Source organism: Sus scrofa, chromosome 3 (genome assembly GCF_054392235.1).
Source record: "Sus scrofa isolate SSC_HxYL_T2T_F1_AM1 chromosome 3, Sscrofa_HxYL_maternal_Yorkshire_Landrace_v2.0, whole genome shotgun sequence".
In the NCBI taxonomy this organism is placed as follows: domain Eukaryota; kingdom Metazoa; phylum Chordata; class Mammalia; order Artiodactyla; family Suidae; genus Sus; species Sus scrofa.
This window is the reverse complement of record NC_139385.1, coordinates 140,999,244-141,015,851: the sequence shown is the minus strand read 5'-3', so window position 1 is coordinate 141,015,851 and position 16,608 is coordinate 140,999,244. Positions and strand designations below refer to the sequence as shown.

At 52.2% G+C, this 16,608-nt stretch overlaps 1 protein-coding gene across 30 annotated transcripts in view; it reads left to right on the top strand.

The window, feature by feature from the left end:
* RNF144A (ring finger protein 144A) overlaps window positions 1-16,608 on the top strand; it is a 120,122-nt gene that overhangs the window by 90,632 nt on the left and 12,882 nt on the right. For all 30 annotated transcript variants that reach the window (XM_021087906.2, XM_021087897.2, XM_085016157.1 and 27 more), the window contains 3 exons: window positions 182-242; window positions 5,470-5,677; window positions 10,649-10,796. In XM_021087906.2, the coding sequence (XP_020943565.1) occupies window positions 191-242; window positions 5,470-5,677; window positions 10,649-10,796 (408 nt within the window). In that variant the 5' untranslated portion in view covers window positions 182-190. The remainder of the gene's footprint in view (window positions 1-181; window positions 243-5,469; window positions 5,678-10,648; window positions 10,797-16,608) is intronic.

Sequence of the window (16,608 nt, the reverse complement as noted above, 5' to 3'; positions counted from 1 at the left end):
GCGCTGCCAGGCACCAGCCTGGGCATCAGGGGGGTCCCGGGATCTGGGGAACTGGGCTCTGCTGGGCACCAGCCTGGGCTCCTCTCTGCATCAGGGGGTCCTGGGCTCTGTCTGGGTGGACCTGGAATTGCATTCTAGCCCTCAGATTGTTTCACTCCTTTTTCTATTTTTTCCCCCGTAGATTGAGTGCATGGTAGCAGCTGAAATTATGCAAAGATACAAAAAGCTACAGTTTGAACGAGGTAGGTGTCCCAGTGTCTTAGCTGGTCATGACTTCTGTGACAGAATCCAGGGAACGTGGGGCACTGCTTTTGGTGGATAGGACTGTGCGTCCTTTGCCTGCAGCAGGAGGTGGAAAGATGCATCTAAATGAGACTTCTGAAGTTTCCCTGTCATTTGAAGTCTCTGCAGAGTTTGCAGCTGGAAGATGGCCTCTGTTGGCAGCAGGTCTCATCGGTCACAGGGAGGATCCATGCAACACAACTTGCTTCTGGGAATTTGGGACTATGGGGTGCCTTTATGAGACCCTCATGGGGCATGCATCCTTCAGCCAGTTAAGGCCTATGGTTGGAGGACTACCTCTTTGAACTTCGTGGAATGTAAAAGCTACAAAGGCGTGGAAGGACGTGCCGAGGTCAGGCAGAGGGGAACGGGGACAGTCACCATCCTGACCACACGTCCGTCCACCTAGTGCAGCCCAGATCTCGTTTCGCCAGGTCTCACGGCTGCCTGGCAAGCTTGTCCATCTCATGCCTGACACGGCAGGGGCCAGCTGACGTGCCCCGATTTCTGTCTCTGGCGGGTGGTGGGGTGGGGAGTGGATAAGGTCCCCCCGCTCCCCACGGTGGCCCGGGCAGCCCTCCTGACTGGATCCGGGCCTCTCCAGCATTAAGACACGAGAGCCTTTCAGGACGGGTCTCTCTCTGCTCTCCGACACACACCAGGATCACAGCGTGGTGTTTTAGAGCCTGTAGGTTCTGGGTGGCCTTGTTCCCACATGTATTCTGGACCTTGGACTCAGCTGAAAAGCAGCAGAGTGACAGAAAGGGTTGATGAAGTCCTATAGGTAAGACTTTACTGTGAAGATGCCACATCCAGATTCTAAAGCTTTTAGCTCGGTTTGTGATCCCTGAAATCCAGTCTTTCCTCTTCCTGGGCTGCTGCTGGCTCCTTTTCTGGACTGGGCATTCACGAGAGGTGCCGCCCTGGGATGTGTGTTTACAGGAAAACACCATCGGCTTTGGAATGCAGGATAGGCCGGACAAAAGTGTACAAAGGCTCCTCCTCGAGCTGAATGTGGAAATTTCTCTCTCTCTCTCTCTCTTTTTTTTTTTTTTTTTTTTCAAGGCATGCTAAAGATAGCTGCATTTCCTCTTGAGGTTCACTTCTCAAAAAAAAAAAAAGCAATATGTTGCCAACTTAAAAAAAAAAATCAAACAGAATTTTTGACAGCCTTAAATTCAAGAACTTATTGGTTTAAATGCCATATGTCATTTGGTTTGGGGCAGTTTGTAGTTTAAATATAATATCTTATGATACAAAAGTTAATATGTGCAGCTAAAAAATTGATCAATTTGGATTTCTGAGACTTTGAGCCTCTCCTGAAAACATTTTCCGGAGAGAATCTTGACAGAACCTGACAGTAATTTGGGTTACCAGAAAATGAACTTTCCATGACATTGAATTTTAAAATGCAGCTGGGTAAATGTTCCTACTTAATACTTTTAACTCTTGTTATTTTTTTCAGTACTTTGGCTTAGTCAAAGAAGATTGTTTTTTCATTTGCATAATGAGGAAGCCAACTTGACTTAAGTTAAATAATCTCTCTCAAACCCATCACTTGAAAGCCTTCTGCTAACATTACAATCAAAGCAGAAAAAAAAAAAAAAAAAAAAGAATGAACATGGGCATTATAGGACCATAGGACCAAAAACCTGTAGGAATGAATTAAAATGTTAGAGCCAAAATACAGCTATATAGCCAGTCACTGGGCAAATTCTGGGGCAGGATCAGTGAAGCAGGTTTCAACCTACTCTTCTCCTTTGAAATTCACTGGGGAGGATGCTGACTGGAGAAAAGTGACATTTTCCATGATGTTCTGACAACATGTAGTTCGTAAAAATTCCTGTGGTTACTTTAAGTTGCAGACACTGTCTCCATTTGCTCTCGGAATGTCCCATCTTATAAACAGAGCTTTGATTTTAATCTAAAGTCCTCCCTCCTCCCACTGGGGACCTGGGGAGGCAGGAGGCCAGGAGGGAGGCTGCAGGGCCCTTTCTGAGCACTTCCTCCCCACCTGGAAGACTCTCCCGGGCAGGAGGGGACAGCTGCCAGGGAGGGTCCATCACCCCAGCTCGCATGCCTCACCGCACTACACTTGAGCTCTGTTTGGATGCCGACCTTGCCACGCTGCAGGTGTTTATTTACATACCCAGGGCAGTGAGTGCTGGACCAGAAGGAGAGGGGTCTCTGGGCCTGCTGCCCTTCACAGCGTGCTTCTCAAAGGACAACCGTGTTTGAGCAAGAAAAGCACCCTTTTAAAGAGTCTTGGGCTTTTTGATAAGTAGGGCTTCTGGGCACCTGCTTCATTAATCTATTATGCATATCTCTCTGGGAAATGGGAGTTAGATGAGTTTCTTCTCCTGTGCCAGAAAATACACTGCTTGCCTTGTTTAAAAATAGATTCTATGCAAATATGCACTTATATAAATATTAGGGACAATATTTATGTATCATAACAGGTAAGATATAATGTATCTCATACATCATGTAAGCTATATGTGTGATAGAATAATAGGTAGGTAGATAGACATAGATACATATGTATTTTTACATCCTGGAAACAAAAACTCTGATGTTGCCTTGTGTGGATTTTCTTATTGCTGGAGTCCCATCTTGTGCCCCAGCTGGCAGAGTTCAGCAGTGAGAATGATGATGCAGGTGTTACTAGACGCCCGAGGGAGGAGCCCGGGCTGTGCTCACAGGAGGGGCACACGTGCCAGCAGCCAGGGAAGAGTTCTGAGCTGGCAGATGGATGGGGCGGGCCGTTTGCCCCCCGATTCTCCCACAGGGACTCTCCCACAGAGATGGGTGGTGCTGTGTCACAGCTCCTCAAGGACAGAAGTCACACAATTTAAGTCATTACCATGGAAACCCTAACTAGGTCTCCACTACCGTGTACTGCAGAACTTAATTGGGCCTTTCATGAAAAGGCAGCTCAGTCACTACACATGCTCTTGTTCCTGTTCTGAGAGGAGTGGTGGGGAGGTGACGCTTCGGCGCTTGCCCCGAGATGCAGGTAGAAAGCTGGTCCCCTGCTGAGGTCACAGAAGAAGGAGAGCAGGAGGAACTGGAAGGATCTCAGTTGGACAGCACTGTCCCTTCGGTGTTCTGGTGGACCATCACTCCACGCCTTGTCAGGTCGGCAGTGAAACACCCAGCCGAGGAGGTAGCTGCACCTGTCCGCCCATGTTTGCACGCCCAGCGCCCACACTCTGCAGCACGGTCCTCGGATGCCGTGCACAACGGGGCCCTGAGACGTGGTTGAGGCAGAGCCCTGCTCACATCCGCACAGGTGGGAGGCAGAGCTGATAGAGAAATTCCAGAGCTGGTGGGGGGATGGGGGTGGGGCAGGAGTGTGACTCAGATGGGGGAAGGGGAGCACTACCAGGTAGAAGGTGCGGAACCCTGCCAGAGGCCTTTGCCGTTTCCTCCCAGGGCATACTTCTTCCGCCCCCTGGAAGCACCCCTGCCCCGGGCCACCCCCTCACCCCTCCCTCCCTTGCCTTTTCCTGCTTCTCAGCCCAGGGAGCTACAGGCAGCTGCCCCCACAAGTGTGCCCAGGAGGCAACAGCTGCCTTTTCCCACAAAACCACCTCCTCGGATCTGACAGCCAGAAACAGTCTTAGAAAAGCAAACACTCAGCTCAGCTCATGACAAGAGCTAATTTTACCCCTCCACTCACCATGAGGCGCACCAGGAGGCCTTTACATCATTACAGTGAAAAGCAATTAAAAAGTGTCACATTTCCCTGATTGCTAGAGTTCCTTTGTATTAATTATCAAGACTTCTGAAACTTCTGCCAGACCCACCAGTTGGATAGCTTTATACTGTTGATTAATACACCTTAAAAAGAGAAAAAAAGGTCAGGAATCAGCCAACCATGGCCAGTGGACCAGATCAGCTCGGCCCCCATCCTGGCGTTGTGAATAAAGCTTTATTAGAACACTCCGTCACGAGTCAGCATGGCTGCCTCTGCGCTGCCACAGTGGAGCTGAGTCGCTGGATGGAAAACCGCTGGCCCTCAAAGACTGACACTCCCCGTCAGCCCTGGGATTGGAGGAGGAGGAGTTTTTAGTCAGGTTGCACCTGACATGAGTTCCTTCATCGAGGGCAGAATCTGACTTCTGCATTTGATGGGAAACGTGGCAAACTCAGGTGTGGCCTGCCCGCAGCCCCTGACAGCCTTGGCCGGTTGGAGGTCCCAGTGCTTGCAGTTCTGACGTGGGTGAAGCTTCCCACTCCAGTGATGGCTGCTCACGTGGCCGAGACACCTGCAGGGCCGTTCCTCGTCTCCCAGTTCCCAGCGCAAGGCAGTGGATTCCTTCTCAAGGGCAACCCTGCTGAACAGTTCGGGCCTCAGGGGCTCACTTGGACCCTGTGATCCTTTGGCCTCCCCGGAGTTTGGGCCTTGCATCAGCATCCACGTGGCTTCCTGTCCATTGCCTGTAGTTGAGGGTCCAGTCATACTGGACAAAGGGTCCAGGGAACGAGGAACCAGGCTCCCAGGAAGGGCAGCTTGGGACCATCATTTAAAGAGATGCGAGAAGTGAATGCAGATACGAAGGAATGGGAATGTCAGGCCCTCCTCTTTCTCAAAGTAAACGGACTGACGACTTCATTAAATCAGGCTTCTTGTGCCGCGGGCCCACTTTGGAGGAAGAGCTGCTGCTGGAGCATGAATGCGCAGGTCTCACCTCAGTGCTTCGACTCAAACTTGGCAGGAGGCAGTCACAGGCGGATGAGGCCTTTGATGAGAGGAAGAGGCGGCCACCTGCCTTCTCTCTTTTCTTTCCATCCTTAGTGGGCATTTTGGGGTGCCGGCTGTGCTGCTCACTGGGCCAGGCTGTGAGGCTATGAGCCTGAGGCTGGAGCCTGGCTGCCGGAAGCCGTGTCCCGGGCAGGTGGGCAGGGACGCCAGAGGCATGGCCTGGACCTCGAGGCTTCCAGGATATGGGGGTTCTTGAGGATCGGGGGTGGGGTGTGGATCTGCTGCCCCCCAGTGTGAATGGGGTGGGGGTAGGGTGTGGCTGGAGAGGGGAGAAAGCCAGACAGGCCCTGGATGGTGAAGGGCGTGTTATGTCTGACCTTGACATTCTCCACACGCTGATGTGACCTTCCGTCCAAAGTTCTGCCAGATCCTTGGTCCTGCGGACTGACGCACCCATTTTCTTTTCCCCCCTGTGCCAGAGGTGCTCCTGGACCCCTGTCGGACTTGGTGCCCGGCGTCCACCTGCCAGGCTGTGTGCCAGCTCCAGGAGATGGGGCTACAGACGCCACAGCTGGTGCAGTGCAAAGCCTGCGACACGGAATTCTGCTCGGCCTGCAAAGCCAGCTGGCACCCTGGCCAAGGCTGCCCAGAGACCATGCCCATCACCTTCCTTCCTGGGGAGACCAGGTACACTCAGGATACAGGCGGCCAAGTGGGCATGGCCCGAGGGCTGGAGGTGGAAGCAGGCTCCTCCCCAAAGGTGCCTCAGGGAGGCCCGGGCTGTGCTGGCCAGTTTCCATGATGCTTTTCTCTTGGGTTTCATGCAGACCTGGGGCTGGGTGGTTTTGTTTTATTTTTTATTTTATTTTATATTTTATTTGTTTCATTGCCACACCCATGGTATACAGAAATTCCCGGATCAGGGATCAAATCTGAGGTGCAGCTTTGACTTGAACCTCAGCTGGGGCAACCCCAGATCCTTTAACCCACTAAACTGGGCAGGGTACAGAACCTGCACCTCCACAGAGACCTGAACCACTGCAGTCAGATTTTAAACCCACTCTCCCACAGCAGGAACGCCTGTTTATTATTGATATTGGAAAGCTGATTATGTACCAGGCACTGTGCGAGGCCCTGAAACTATAAAGATGCGTAAGTTAACAAAGTTCAATCTGCCTGTCCGGAAAGAGAGACATGTGATCAGTTACCCTGCAGGGCTGTGAGCCCTCTGATCCATGAAATTTTCCCCAAGATGACCAGAAACCAGGGTGCCGGACAGGGAGCAGAGGAGGGGCGGCAGTTAGAAATACCAGAAGGATCACCAGAAACCAGCTCTGGGGCCTGAGGCCCAGGCGGCCACTTCTGGAAACGGGGGGCCAGTCAGGAAGGACGTGTAAATCAGCACATTAGTCCTGTCCCCCTGGCGGGTCCCTTGTCTGGATGCCCAGGAGGCCACCTCAGCATCCTTGGGTGTACCTTGAGATTTTGTAGGTTGAACCATAAAAAATTGGTAATACTCAGCTTTTTGTCCTACAGTATCTGCAGTGGTGTCTGGTTCAGTTAGTTAGAGGCAGGGGCCCAGCGCCAGATGAGGCCACATTCCTGATTGAGTCACTCCCGCCATCGGCCACAGGTGTCACCAGCTGCAGCCTGTCTTGCTCTGCTGCCCCCACCCCCTCCCTGCAGCTCGGCCTGCACAGGGACCCTCTGGGCGACCCCGGGTCACATTCCTGTGGCCTCCTGTCTGCACCTGTGTGCCTGTGCCTGGAACAACCCTTCCCTGCCCCCCTGTTTTCCCAGAAACTCCTTGTCACCCTTGGCAACATTGCTGTCATCCCCTCCTTTGTCGAGTCCCGGTTCCCAAGGCAGGGTTGGGGACCCACCCTCTGTGTCCTGCAGGAGAGCTTCTGCCTTGGTGACAACACAGCTTTGCTGGGTGTTAGTCCATCTCTTTGTGTGACTGGATCCTCCAGCCGGCCGAGCTCCTGCCTTAGTTGTTACCCCAGCCTTGGCATACAGCAGGTGCTCAAATGCTAGAAAGATGACTTGACTTACAGTTGGGCTCTGGATCCACATCACTTGGGGGTGAGGGGCTGGATTTCCAGGCTGGCAAAGAAGCACACAGAGGGCAGGCGGGGGAAGTGCCCCGGGGGGAAGTGCCCCTGTGAAGCCAGCAGGTGACTGTTTAAGAGAAGAGAAGCCCCCCATTTAGTGAGTGAGGGGGCCTCCGTTCTGGAAGCAGGGAGCCGAGGAGTCAGGAAGAGCCAGTGTCCCACTCCTGTGGGATGGAGGAGGGACTCTTAAAATCATAAAACCTTCCTAGGATGCAGGGGGTGGCTGTTGGGAGCCTGATTCTTTGTGTTTCTTCATCCCCCATGCGCTGGTCTCATGTAGGTCACTGCCCGAGGGCCACAGTCACGTCACAATGTCATGCTGTATGTGAGTAGTAAGTCCCTCGTGACACACCTTACAAAGAATAGGAACCAACAAAATGAAAAAAATGAGGCTGTGCAACCTAAAAAAAAAAAAAAGGGACACAAGGGCAATTTAAATAAGAATTCACAAATCTCTTTTTGTAGAAATTGAAAACCTAAAGATTTCTTATAAAAATCTGAATTTCTGGCTTATCCAGCCACATAGAATGGCATTCCCACTTGGAGACAGTCAGCTGAGCTGGGCAGCAGCCCCCTCTTTACAAGGGGTTTCTGGAATCTTTACTTGGCCACAGTCCTCACCACTCCCTCTTGTCTCCCTGGTCCCTAGGCTGACCATCAGGTATCATTTATAACGGAGCGCACCCTTGGTTATTTTTGAGTGTTATTTTTTCCCTTTTGATTAACTCTCCCTTTATCCCCCATTCCCACCCACCACCTGACAAGTTTCATTCATGTTGTATGTTTTTCCTCAAAGACATCAGCGCATGTAGAGTGTGATGAAACTGTCCGGACTCCTCCCTGCCTTCACAAATTTGAGTTCATAGTAAGAGCTGTTGCTAGTAATCATTTGGAATGTAATTCAGGTTCCAGAAACTGTTTGAACATCAGCGACACTACCATGTAAATTTCACGCCGCAGTGCCCTAGAACATGCATAATTTAACTTTCTCCTCGGAAAGCACCCTGAAAGGGACTCCCCATACTCCATGCATATTCCTTCCAATCAGGGCTTTTCCTTCAAAATTATCTTATGAGTGGAGTTCCTGTTGTGGCTCAGTGGGTTATGAACCTGACTAGCATCCATGAGGATGCGGGTTCGATCCCTAGCCTTGCTGAGTGGGTTAAGGATCCAGCATTGCCATGAGCTGAGGTGTCGGTTGCAGATTCGTCTCGGATCTGTGGCTGTGGCGTAGGCCGGCAGCTGCAGCTCAGATTTGATCCCTATCCTGGGAACCTCCAAGTGCTGCAGGTGTGGCTCTAAAAAGAAAAAAAGGGTATATCTTATGAGCCACGTGAGAAAATCGGTTGCACTATTTTAAGGGCATATTTGGCTTTCAAACTGAAATGTTATCCAACCTGAGAGTCAACCTTGATCTGGGCACTGGATGCCTCGTGACTTTGGGCGCTTGCTAAACATCAAGCTCATTCCAGGGGGGCAGCTGGCATCTCCTCCAGTCTCTGGAAGCGTTTGCACATGTTGTGACAACCCAGGTTCCTTGTAGATCATGTTCTGGGCGGCCAGGTTGGTCTGCAGTTTGCTGTTAAATTAGAGACAGATTTGAGCTGGAGACCGTTTTATTGCATTTCAGTAACGGTATTACTGACAACCACCATTTATTGAGTGATTGCTAGAGATGTGCTGGTTTCTGTGTGCTCAGTACACGAAAGCTTTTTTCATCTCCATCACCCCCTCTGATATGGATGCAGTTTGCCTCATGTCTGAGGGCAAAGAGACTGATGAGACACACGTAGCACTGCCAGGCCTTGTGTGCCTGTCTCCAGACCCGCTAACTCCAAGGCCATGCTTCTTCCTTCCGGTGCTTCTTAGCTGGTCACCTTGTGCTGGTGAGCAAACGGGAAAATCCCAAGGGCATGATCCTATGGAAGCTCAGGTTAGTGCAAAGTGAGGCTGTATTTAACCCTCACGTGCACTGTGATGCTTGTGGAAGAGCCAGAATGCACTCAAAATGCCAGCATTTGCTCAGTTTCGGTGAATGGGTATTCGTGAACGCCTTAGGTTCTGAAAAAGCTCCTCGCCCCAAGGGAAGGTCATTTTTCTCCCAGTGATGTTGAGTAGACGCAGTGAGTTCACACAATATAGCAAACGTGCCCCATCACCAGGGACGACCGCCCTTGGCCGCTTCTTCCAGAGGATTCCCTTCATTTTTTAGCTTCCTTTTTAAGATTAATAGCATGCGTGGAGTTCCCTGGTGGCTCAACAGGTTCAAGATCGGGCATTGCCGCTGCCACAGTGCAGGTTCGATCCCTGGCCTGGGAACTTGCAGCTATCACAGGCACAGCCAAAAAAATAAATAAAAACAAAAATAAAATGAGTAGCATTGGGTGGACATCTTTCTAGAGTCAAACCTAAAAAACCGCAGGTTATCTTTTGATGAGCAGCGGAGAATCATTGCTTTCATTTGTTGGGCACTTCACACACGCTGGGCATTGCCCTGTGCTCCTCATGCATAACCTGAACCATCAGGCTCACACGGACAGGGGGCTGGGGCTCAGAGACCTTGCCACCCAGATGGTGTCGGAAGAGCCAGCGCTTGACCCCAGGCTTCAGTCCTGCCGTGCTCGCCACTGCAGGGCCACCCAGACCAATCAGGAAAGTGATGCTGTACAGAGGAGCCAAGTAGATCTTCCTAAGCCGTTAGTGTGTGTGTGTGTGCGTGGGTGTATTTAATTTTTAAATTATAGTTGATTCACATTATTCTGTTGATTTCTGCTGTGCAGCAAAGTGACCCAGTCATATGTCTATACATAATGTCTCTCTCATATATCTCCAGCAGGTGATTGGATCAGGTTCCCTGCGCTATACAGCAGGACCTCATTGCGTATTCATTCTAAATGGAACAGTTTGCGTCTATGAACCCCAAACTCCAAGCCCATCCCACTCCTCCCCTCCATAGCAACCACAAGACTGTTCTCCATGTCTGTGAGTCTGTTTCTGTCCTGTAGAAAGGTTCACGTGTGCCGTATTTTAGATTCCACATATAAGTGATATCATACGGTGTCTGTCTTTCTCTTTCTGACTTACTTTTCACTTAGTGTGAGAATCTCTAGTTCCATCAGTGTGTGTTTGTTTAACATTCCTTTTTTTTCTGATAATAGCAAAGAGCACATAATTTATTATCAACCCTTTGGAAAGCACGCAACTATAGGAATAAGGACCTGGCGTTTGGCCCGAATCCCGTGACTCAGAGACTTTCGCTGTCAGCCTTCTGCCCTAGTTTCTCTTGTTTGTCTCTATGTGCTGATCTTGTTCTTTTTCCCCCTAAGTCAGACTGGCTGATTCAGTTTTTTGATGATTATTTTCCAGAGTTGGAGATTCTTTGGTTTCAACTTACCTCGTTTAATGACTGGTGACCGCAGTGCCTCTAGTTAAGCTAATGCTTCCAGCGTAGCAGGTGCTGGCATCGGCAGGTTCCCCCCCCCCCGCCGCCCCCCGCGCCGGGCCCGTGGAGCAGAGCCTGATAGAATTTGTTTCTTCCCTGCAGCTCTGCGTTCAAGCTGGAGGAGGACGACGCGCCCATCAAACGCTGCCCCAAGTGCAAGGTCTATATCGAGCGGGACGAAGGGTGTGCCCAGATGATGTGTAAGAACTGCAAGCACGCCTTCTGCTGGTACTGCCTCGAGTCCCTGGACGTGAGTACGCGGCGGGGGCTGCCCAGTTCAGGCTGGGGCGGGCGGCATGGACCAGCCTCTGCCCATCGGCTGAGAAGATGCTCCCGGGCCGCAGAAGTCATGTGGTCTGGCGTTTTCCCTGTGCTCACCTGTTAGCTCCCTGGATGCAGGGGAGTCAGAAGATGGGACTTTGTGCAGGAGTTCTGGGGGTGAAGGGGCAGTTCAGGCTTGGGTTCAGCCTGGACTTTAAAGGGGTGGGTGGGATCTCAGCATCTTAGGTTTCATCGCGGGGCTGTCTCAGTTCAGGCTACTGTAACGGAGTAATGCCACTGATCGAGGAGTGAAACAGACCTTGAACTCATAGTTCTGGAGCCTGGGTGTCTGGATTCAATGCTGGTGTGTTCTGTTTGGTCGGGTTCTGGTGAGACCTGCTTCCTGGTGTCCAGATGGCTGCCTTCTCATTGTGGCCTTCACCTGGAGACAGGAAGCCCTGGGCTCTTGTTATCGGTACGCAAACCCCACTGTGGGGGCCGGAGACTCATGACGTCATCTGAACCTAACACCTCCCGGAGGCCCCACCTCCAAATACCGTGACATTGGAGGGGGGTCAGGGCTTCAACCTAGGATGAGGGGGATACCGAGAACCCACAGCAGGGATCCCTCTTGGAATAGCAAGGATGATGCATGCGGGGCAGTTACCTCAGCCGTACTCAGGTCACCTGCGGGCAGATAGACATACGGACCTTCTGCTGCCCTCAGAATGGAACTTTCTGCCTCCTGCAGCGCCTTATCTCTGCGTGCCCTGCGTGGTCTCTGCAGACGCGGAGCCCCTGCCAGGGGCCGGCCCCCTCTCTGAGTGCCCGCCTTTTTCTGGAGCTCCCAGGCCTGACACAGATGGTGCTTCTCTTCAGCTTTCTGTTCCGCTTTCTCGCCCGTGTCAGGGAGTGGGCCTCTTGCCAAAACAATGACACTATCCTTTAGTTTGAGAGGGTCATTCGTGCATCTGTTTCTAAAACTACAGCCAAAGAGCGGAACTATTAACGTCGCTGTCATCAGTGGCCGTCACAGCCAGTCCAGTCGTATGTCATAAAAGGGATGGCTGTACGTCTGTCTGTCCTGGACAGCAGGGGTGTGTGTCCAGCTTATGCCGTAACAGTGTTGAGCCACCAAGATGTAATTAGAATAAAGGGGGTCAGAAAAGCCCACGTCTACCTCAGTAGGACTCGCCTGTCTGAGGACCCCGTCACCCTCTGTCACCATGGCTCTGAAGCCCAGGCACTGTTTCTGGGTGCATCTCCCTGCAGAGGGGGTGTCACGGGGTCATTTAACTCAGCACGTCCTGCCCGAGAAGGTCAGCTCGGGTTGCACAGTGGAAGGAAGAATGATTCCTAACCCTGTGCCACGTGGAGAAACTCTGAAAGTTTGCCTGTCCCCGGAAGGACAGGCCTAGAGATTGTCGAGAAGAAAATAAGTGTCTGTTTGAGATGGAAGCTTGAGTAAGGTAACAGGTCTGTCGCCAAAGGCCACCTATAAAAAGGGGAGATGGATTGCTTCTTTGGGAGTTTTCCTTTTGAAAAGCGTGTGGCCCCTTCATTAACTTGGAACGACTCAAGTTGCAGGAGACGTTTGCGTAGCTGATAAAATCTTAAGAAACTATTTTCATTTTTCTATCCTGGAGGTTTGATTTTTTTATTTCCTAGGCAAGTTTAATGAATCGGTTTGACAAGACTAATTTAATTTAGCTTGAAACCAAATGAGTTTATTCCTTGACTTTACACCGTGGGAAGGGGAGGCTTAGAATGATGTCTGAAGCTTTCCAAAGTCCTCAGGGCTTTCAAAGTCTTCATGTGTATATAATGTGTTTGTGTATGTGAACGTATAATATATGTTATATACAATATATATGTATATATTATATATGTGAGGTCTATACAGTCTCTGTTACACGCACACACACATATATATACACACAAAATACATAGTTTTGCATTTAGTGTATTTTTTTCAAAAACTCATCATAAATTACGGTATATTGGGAGTTCTGATTTGGGTTCATCAGGTTACAAACCCCACCAGTACCCAGAAGGATGTGGGTTTGATCTGTGGCCTTGCTCAGTGGGTTAAGAATCTGGTGCTGTCATGAGCTGTGGTGTAGGTCGCAGATGCTGCTTGGATCTGGCGTTGCTGTGGCTGTGGTGTAGCCCGAAAGTTGTAGCTGCGATTTGACCCCTAGGCTGGGAACCTCCATATGCCGCAGATACAGCCCTAAAACAGCAAATATATATATATATAATTCTTATATTATCTGATGTCTCCCCTGTGACCTTGCCTGAGTTACAAGGATGGGACGCCAGCCCCAAGATCTGTCCCTTTTGAGCCCTAAGCTGTTTTCTTTCTGCTCTGGTCTCTGCAGAGACACCCTGTCCATCTGGCTCTCTCAGTTCCAAAGCACGGTTCCTGCTGGCAAGAGGCCCCGTTGTGTCCTGGCTCTGCCTGGACTCAGGACAGGGTCACCACAGGGCATTGCCTCCTTGAAAGTCCGTGTCCTCGTGGCCAAGAGTGTCCTGTTTTTCTTTGTAGCTGATGAGCTTCTGAAAAATGACTTGTGGCCGCAGAAGCAGACCATGAAGGGTCAGAGTCGGCCCGGGGCAGTTGATTTAAGACAAGTGCATGAACTTGTAGCCTTGGTCTAAGACCAGTGCATGCATGCGGGTCTGGAGGCAGCAGAGCTTCTGAGACGGAGGGAGGGAGCTGTGCTTGTCCCTCTTCTCTGCTCTTGAGAATTTTCCCACCCACACGTGCGTCTCTGGGAGCTACCTACATGCTTCCTTCCATCCTGGTCCTAACTCCCCCCTCACTGCCCCCCTACCCACCCCCACAACCACCCTGCCACCAAGCCAGGCGAGACCCAGGGCTCTGTGCTGCTTTTCCTCTTCACCTGCTGGCCTGATGTTCACCTCTTACAGCTGAAAGGGACCTACCTACTCATTTACTTTTTTGGGGGGGGGCATAAACAGTTACTATTTAGGAAGTAATGATATGTACCCGGATTCCACCTCTGATTTTCTCTGCACACCTCTGTTATGTAATGCATGTGCTCTTTCTGTGAGAGTTGGAATTCCTGTTACCTGTTTTTAAGAAGTCCAGGAAGGTTCACCATCTTTCCCCGAAGCGCCGAAGGAGCGAGGACCGGGCTCGGCCTCCCCTTTCTGATCTTCCAGACTCTAACCCTCCCCCAACTTGGGTTAGCCCAGGCGGCTGGCAGCCAGGGTTGTCCAGGAAGTCCCAGGCCTTCTGTGGTGGACCTGCCCTCTGCCAGCCTCTGGCCCCCTGCGCTCCCGGCTGCCATTGTCTCTGCTTCCACCCAGGAGCTGATGTGGCTTCTGGGAACAATGGAAGGGAAGTGGATGCTGTCAGGCCTGCACCTGGGTTCCCGGCAGGTCTGAAGCGGTTATACCCAAGGGCTCCATCCAGGAACTTAAAGTCACCGTGAAATCATTTCTATATTGTACAAGCACTGGAGTCAAGGAGAAAGCTTTCATTTTCTTCAGGAAGCTTGTTGGCAACTCGAGTCCATGTGGAGGCTGGTTCTGCTGGGATGAGGACAGCCAAGTCTGTGACCTTGAGGGGCTGGGGACCTCCTGGTCGAGAAGCCCCTAATCGCATATGTCCTTGTGAGCAGTGCTGCAGGACAGTGGGCGTGGAGACCCTGGCAGCCTCTCAGGATCGGGTCACTGGGTGGCAGGGGGTCAGGGTGTGGGTGCAGCTGATGGAGGTAGCTGACCAGGCAGAGGGGAGGGGCGGAGGCGGGCTGCTTTCAGAGAACAGGACGTTCGGGGGGAAGGACATGAGCAGTGGGTGGCCTGGGCCTGGCCGGGGTTGGGGCTGGGACCAGGGTTTCTGTGCGGAGCCGAGGGGCTTGACCTCCAGCAGGGGCTCCTGCCCCGCAAGCACTGATCCCACAGCAGGTTGATGAGGGCCACGTGGGGTGTCTGTGGCCTGGGCCCAGCCCTGGACCTTGAGCCAGGATCTGTGTTTCCATGAACCGTGCAGGTGACGAAGGTGCAGCCGACCTGGTCCGGCTTGGCCGGAGCAGATCACGAGACTCTTTGACTGGGCGATGCAGCTCGTGCTTCAGAAGACAAGTCCAGAGACTGTTCAAGAGCCCATAGAGCAAAGACTCTGTGAGGGGCAGAGCCTGGGAAAATGAGACTGAAAGTGAAAATTATCTCCGTGGTGTGTGGATAAAGAAAATAGAATTAGGTGTTCAAGGAAGAGAAAGTTCTCAGGGGACAGAGGCTTCAGTGAAGACAGAGCTCCGTGTGTATCTCCGTCTGTGCCTCCCTGCACGGAAGAGGGGCTGGGGCCGGGGCGGCCCCCTTCTCCCTCCTCTCTCGGAGGCTTCTCGCTACTGTCAACTTAAATAATCGGCAGGACCTAAACGCTGAGAGTTCGGTTTTATTTGGGGCAAAATGGGAACTATAGCCTGGGAGGCAGCATTTCAGGAGCGCTGGGAACCCACTGCAGAGAGGCCAGGGCGAGGGCAGGATGCATGCGATGTGGGTGGAGGGGAGGTCAGGCCACCAGCACACACGGTGCAGGAGGTCGCTGCTGGCCTCACGAAGGTCACTGCCGCTCACAAGGAGCGGACGTCACCCTGAAGGATGTTAGTGCTTTTCGAGGTTCGAGGAGGTGCTAGAACTGGGCCCATAAAATCCCTCGAAAATAGCTATCTATCTGAAGGCCTATTCTGCTAGTTTCCCCAGAGCACAGAGGGCCTTGCTCTCCACCCGGAGCTCCTTTCAGGGGGTGTTGAAGGCCGGCAGCTGCAGTGGCTCGGGATTCGATCCGCGTAGAGGCAGGTGGCCGATCCTCATTCACCCCCCAGCCCCTGAGGAGCCAGGATTTCATGATACGGCTCCACGAGGCCGACCTGCGAAACTCTCGGACTGGAGGCAGCCACTCCCACACGGAGAGGAGGAGGCGGGCAGCAGCCACCCAGCGGAGCTGCTGTCAAGGGCCAGGTGACAGCACCCGCCCAGCTCTGCCAGCTCTCGGGGAAGGACTTCCTGCCTCTCAGACACCTGGGACCTTGTGCTTTCTTTACTCTTTTCTCCAAAGAGGCTCTGTCTACCCCTCGGTTAAATGAGTAAGCAGCATGGGCTTCTCTTTGGTTCCATGACCCAGCTGGCTCTTTTTACGGACAACCGGAGAGAGAGTGGCTCCCCCCGGTCGTGAAGAAGCAGAGGTTCTAGGCGCTGCTGGGGACGTGCTTACACGTCGGTTCAGGGCCCCGGCTCCGAGCACCTGAGGGTCTGGTGAGGACTGTCACAGAAGGTGGGTGGGGATGGAGGTGGGGCAGGAACGGCGGGGGAGGGGCAGGATGCGTCCCAGCGGCAAAGGGAGCTACTTGGGGCATCTAGACTGTTGGAGGAACTGTAGATGGGGGTGCGTCACAGCCGGCTCCTGAGTGACGAGAACGTTTCCTTGGTCTGAGCTGAGGCGAGCTCTCTCCAGTCAAGGAGAGGGCAGGAGCGGAGTAGATGGACCAGATATCAAGATCATCGAATTCTGGAATAATCCTGCCGGGGAGGCAGTGAGATGTGAAGGCAGAGACTGGGGAGGAAAAGCGTAGCCCTGGGAAGGGCAGCTTGAGGAGGAGCAAGAGCCATGACCTACTTGTTCAGAAGCCCTGAGTCAGCAGAGATTCCCTGCTTCCTGAAAACTTGACAGCCAGCCCCTGGGCCCAGGGGAGTGAGGCCTAGGCTGAGACTGAAGTTGGAGCAGGGCTCCCTCTAGTGGCCTGTGAGCCCTTGGTCTGGGACACTTCATG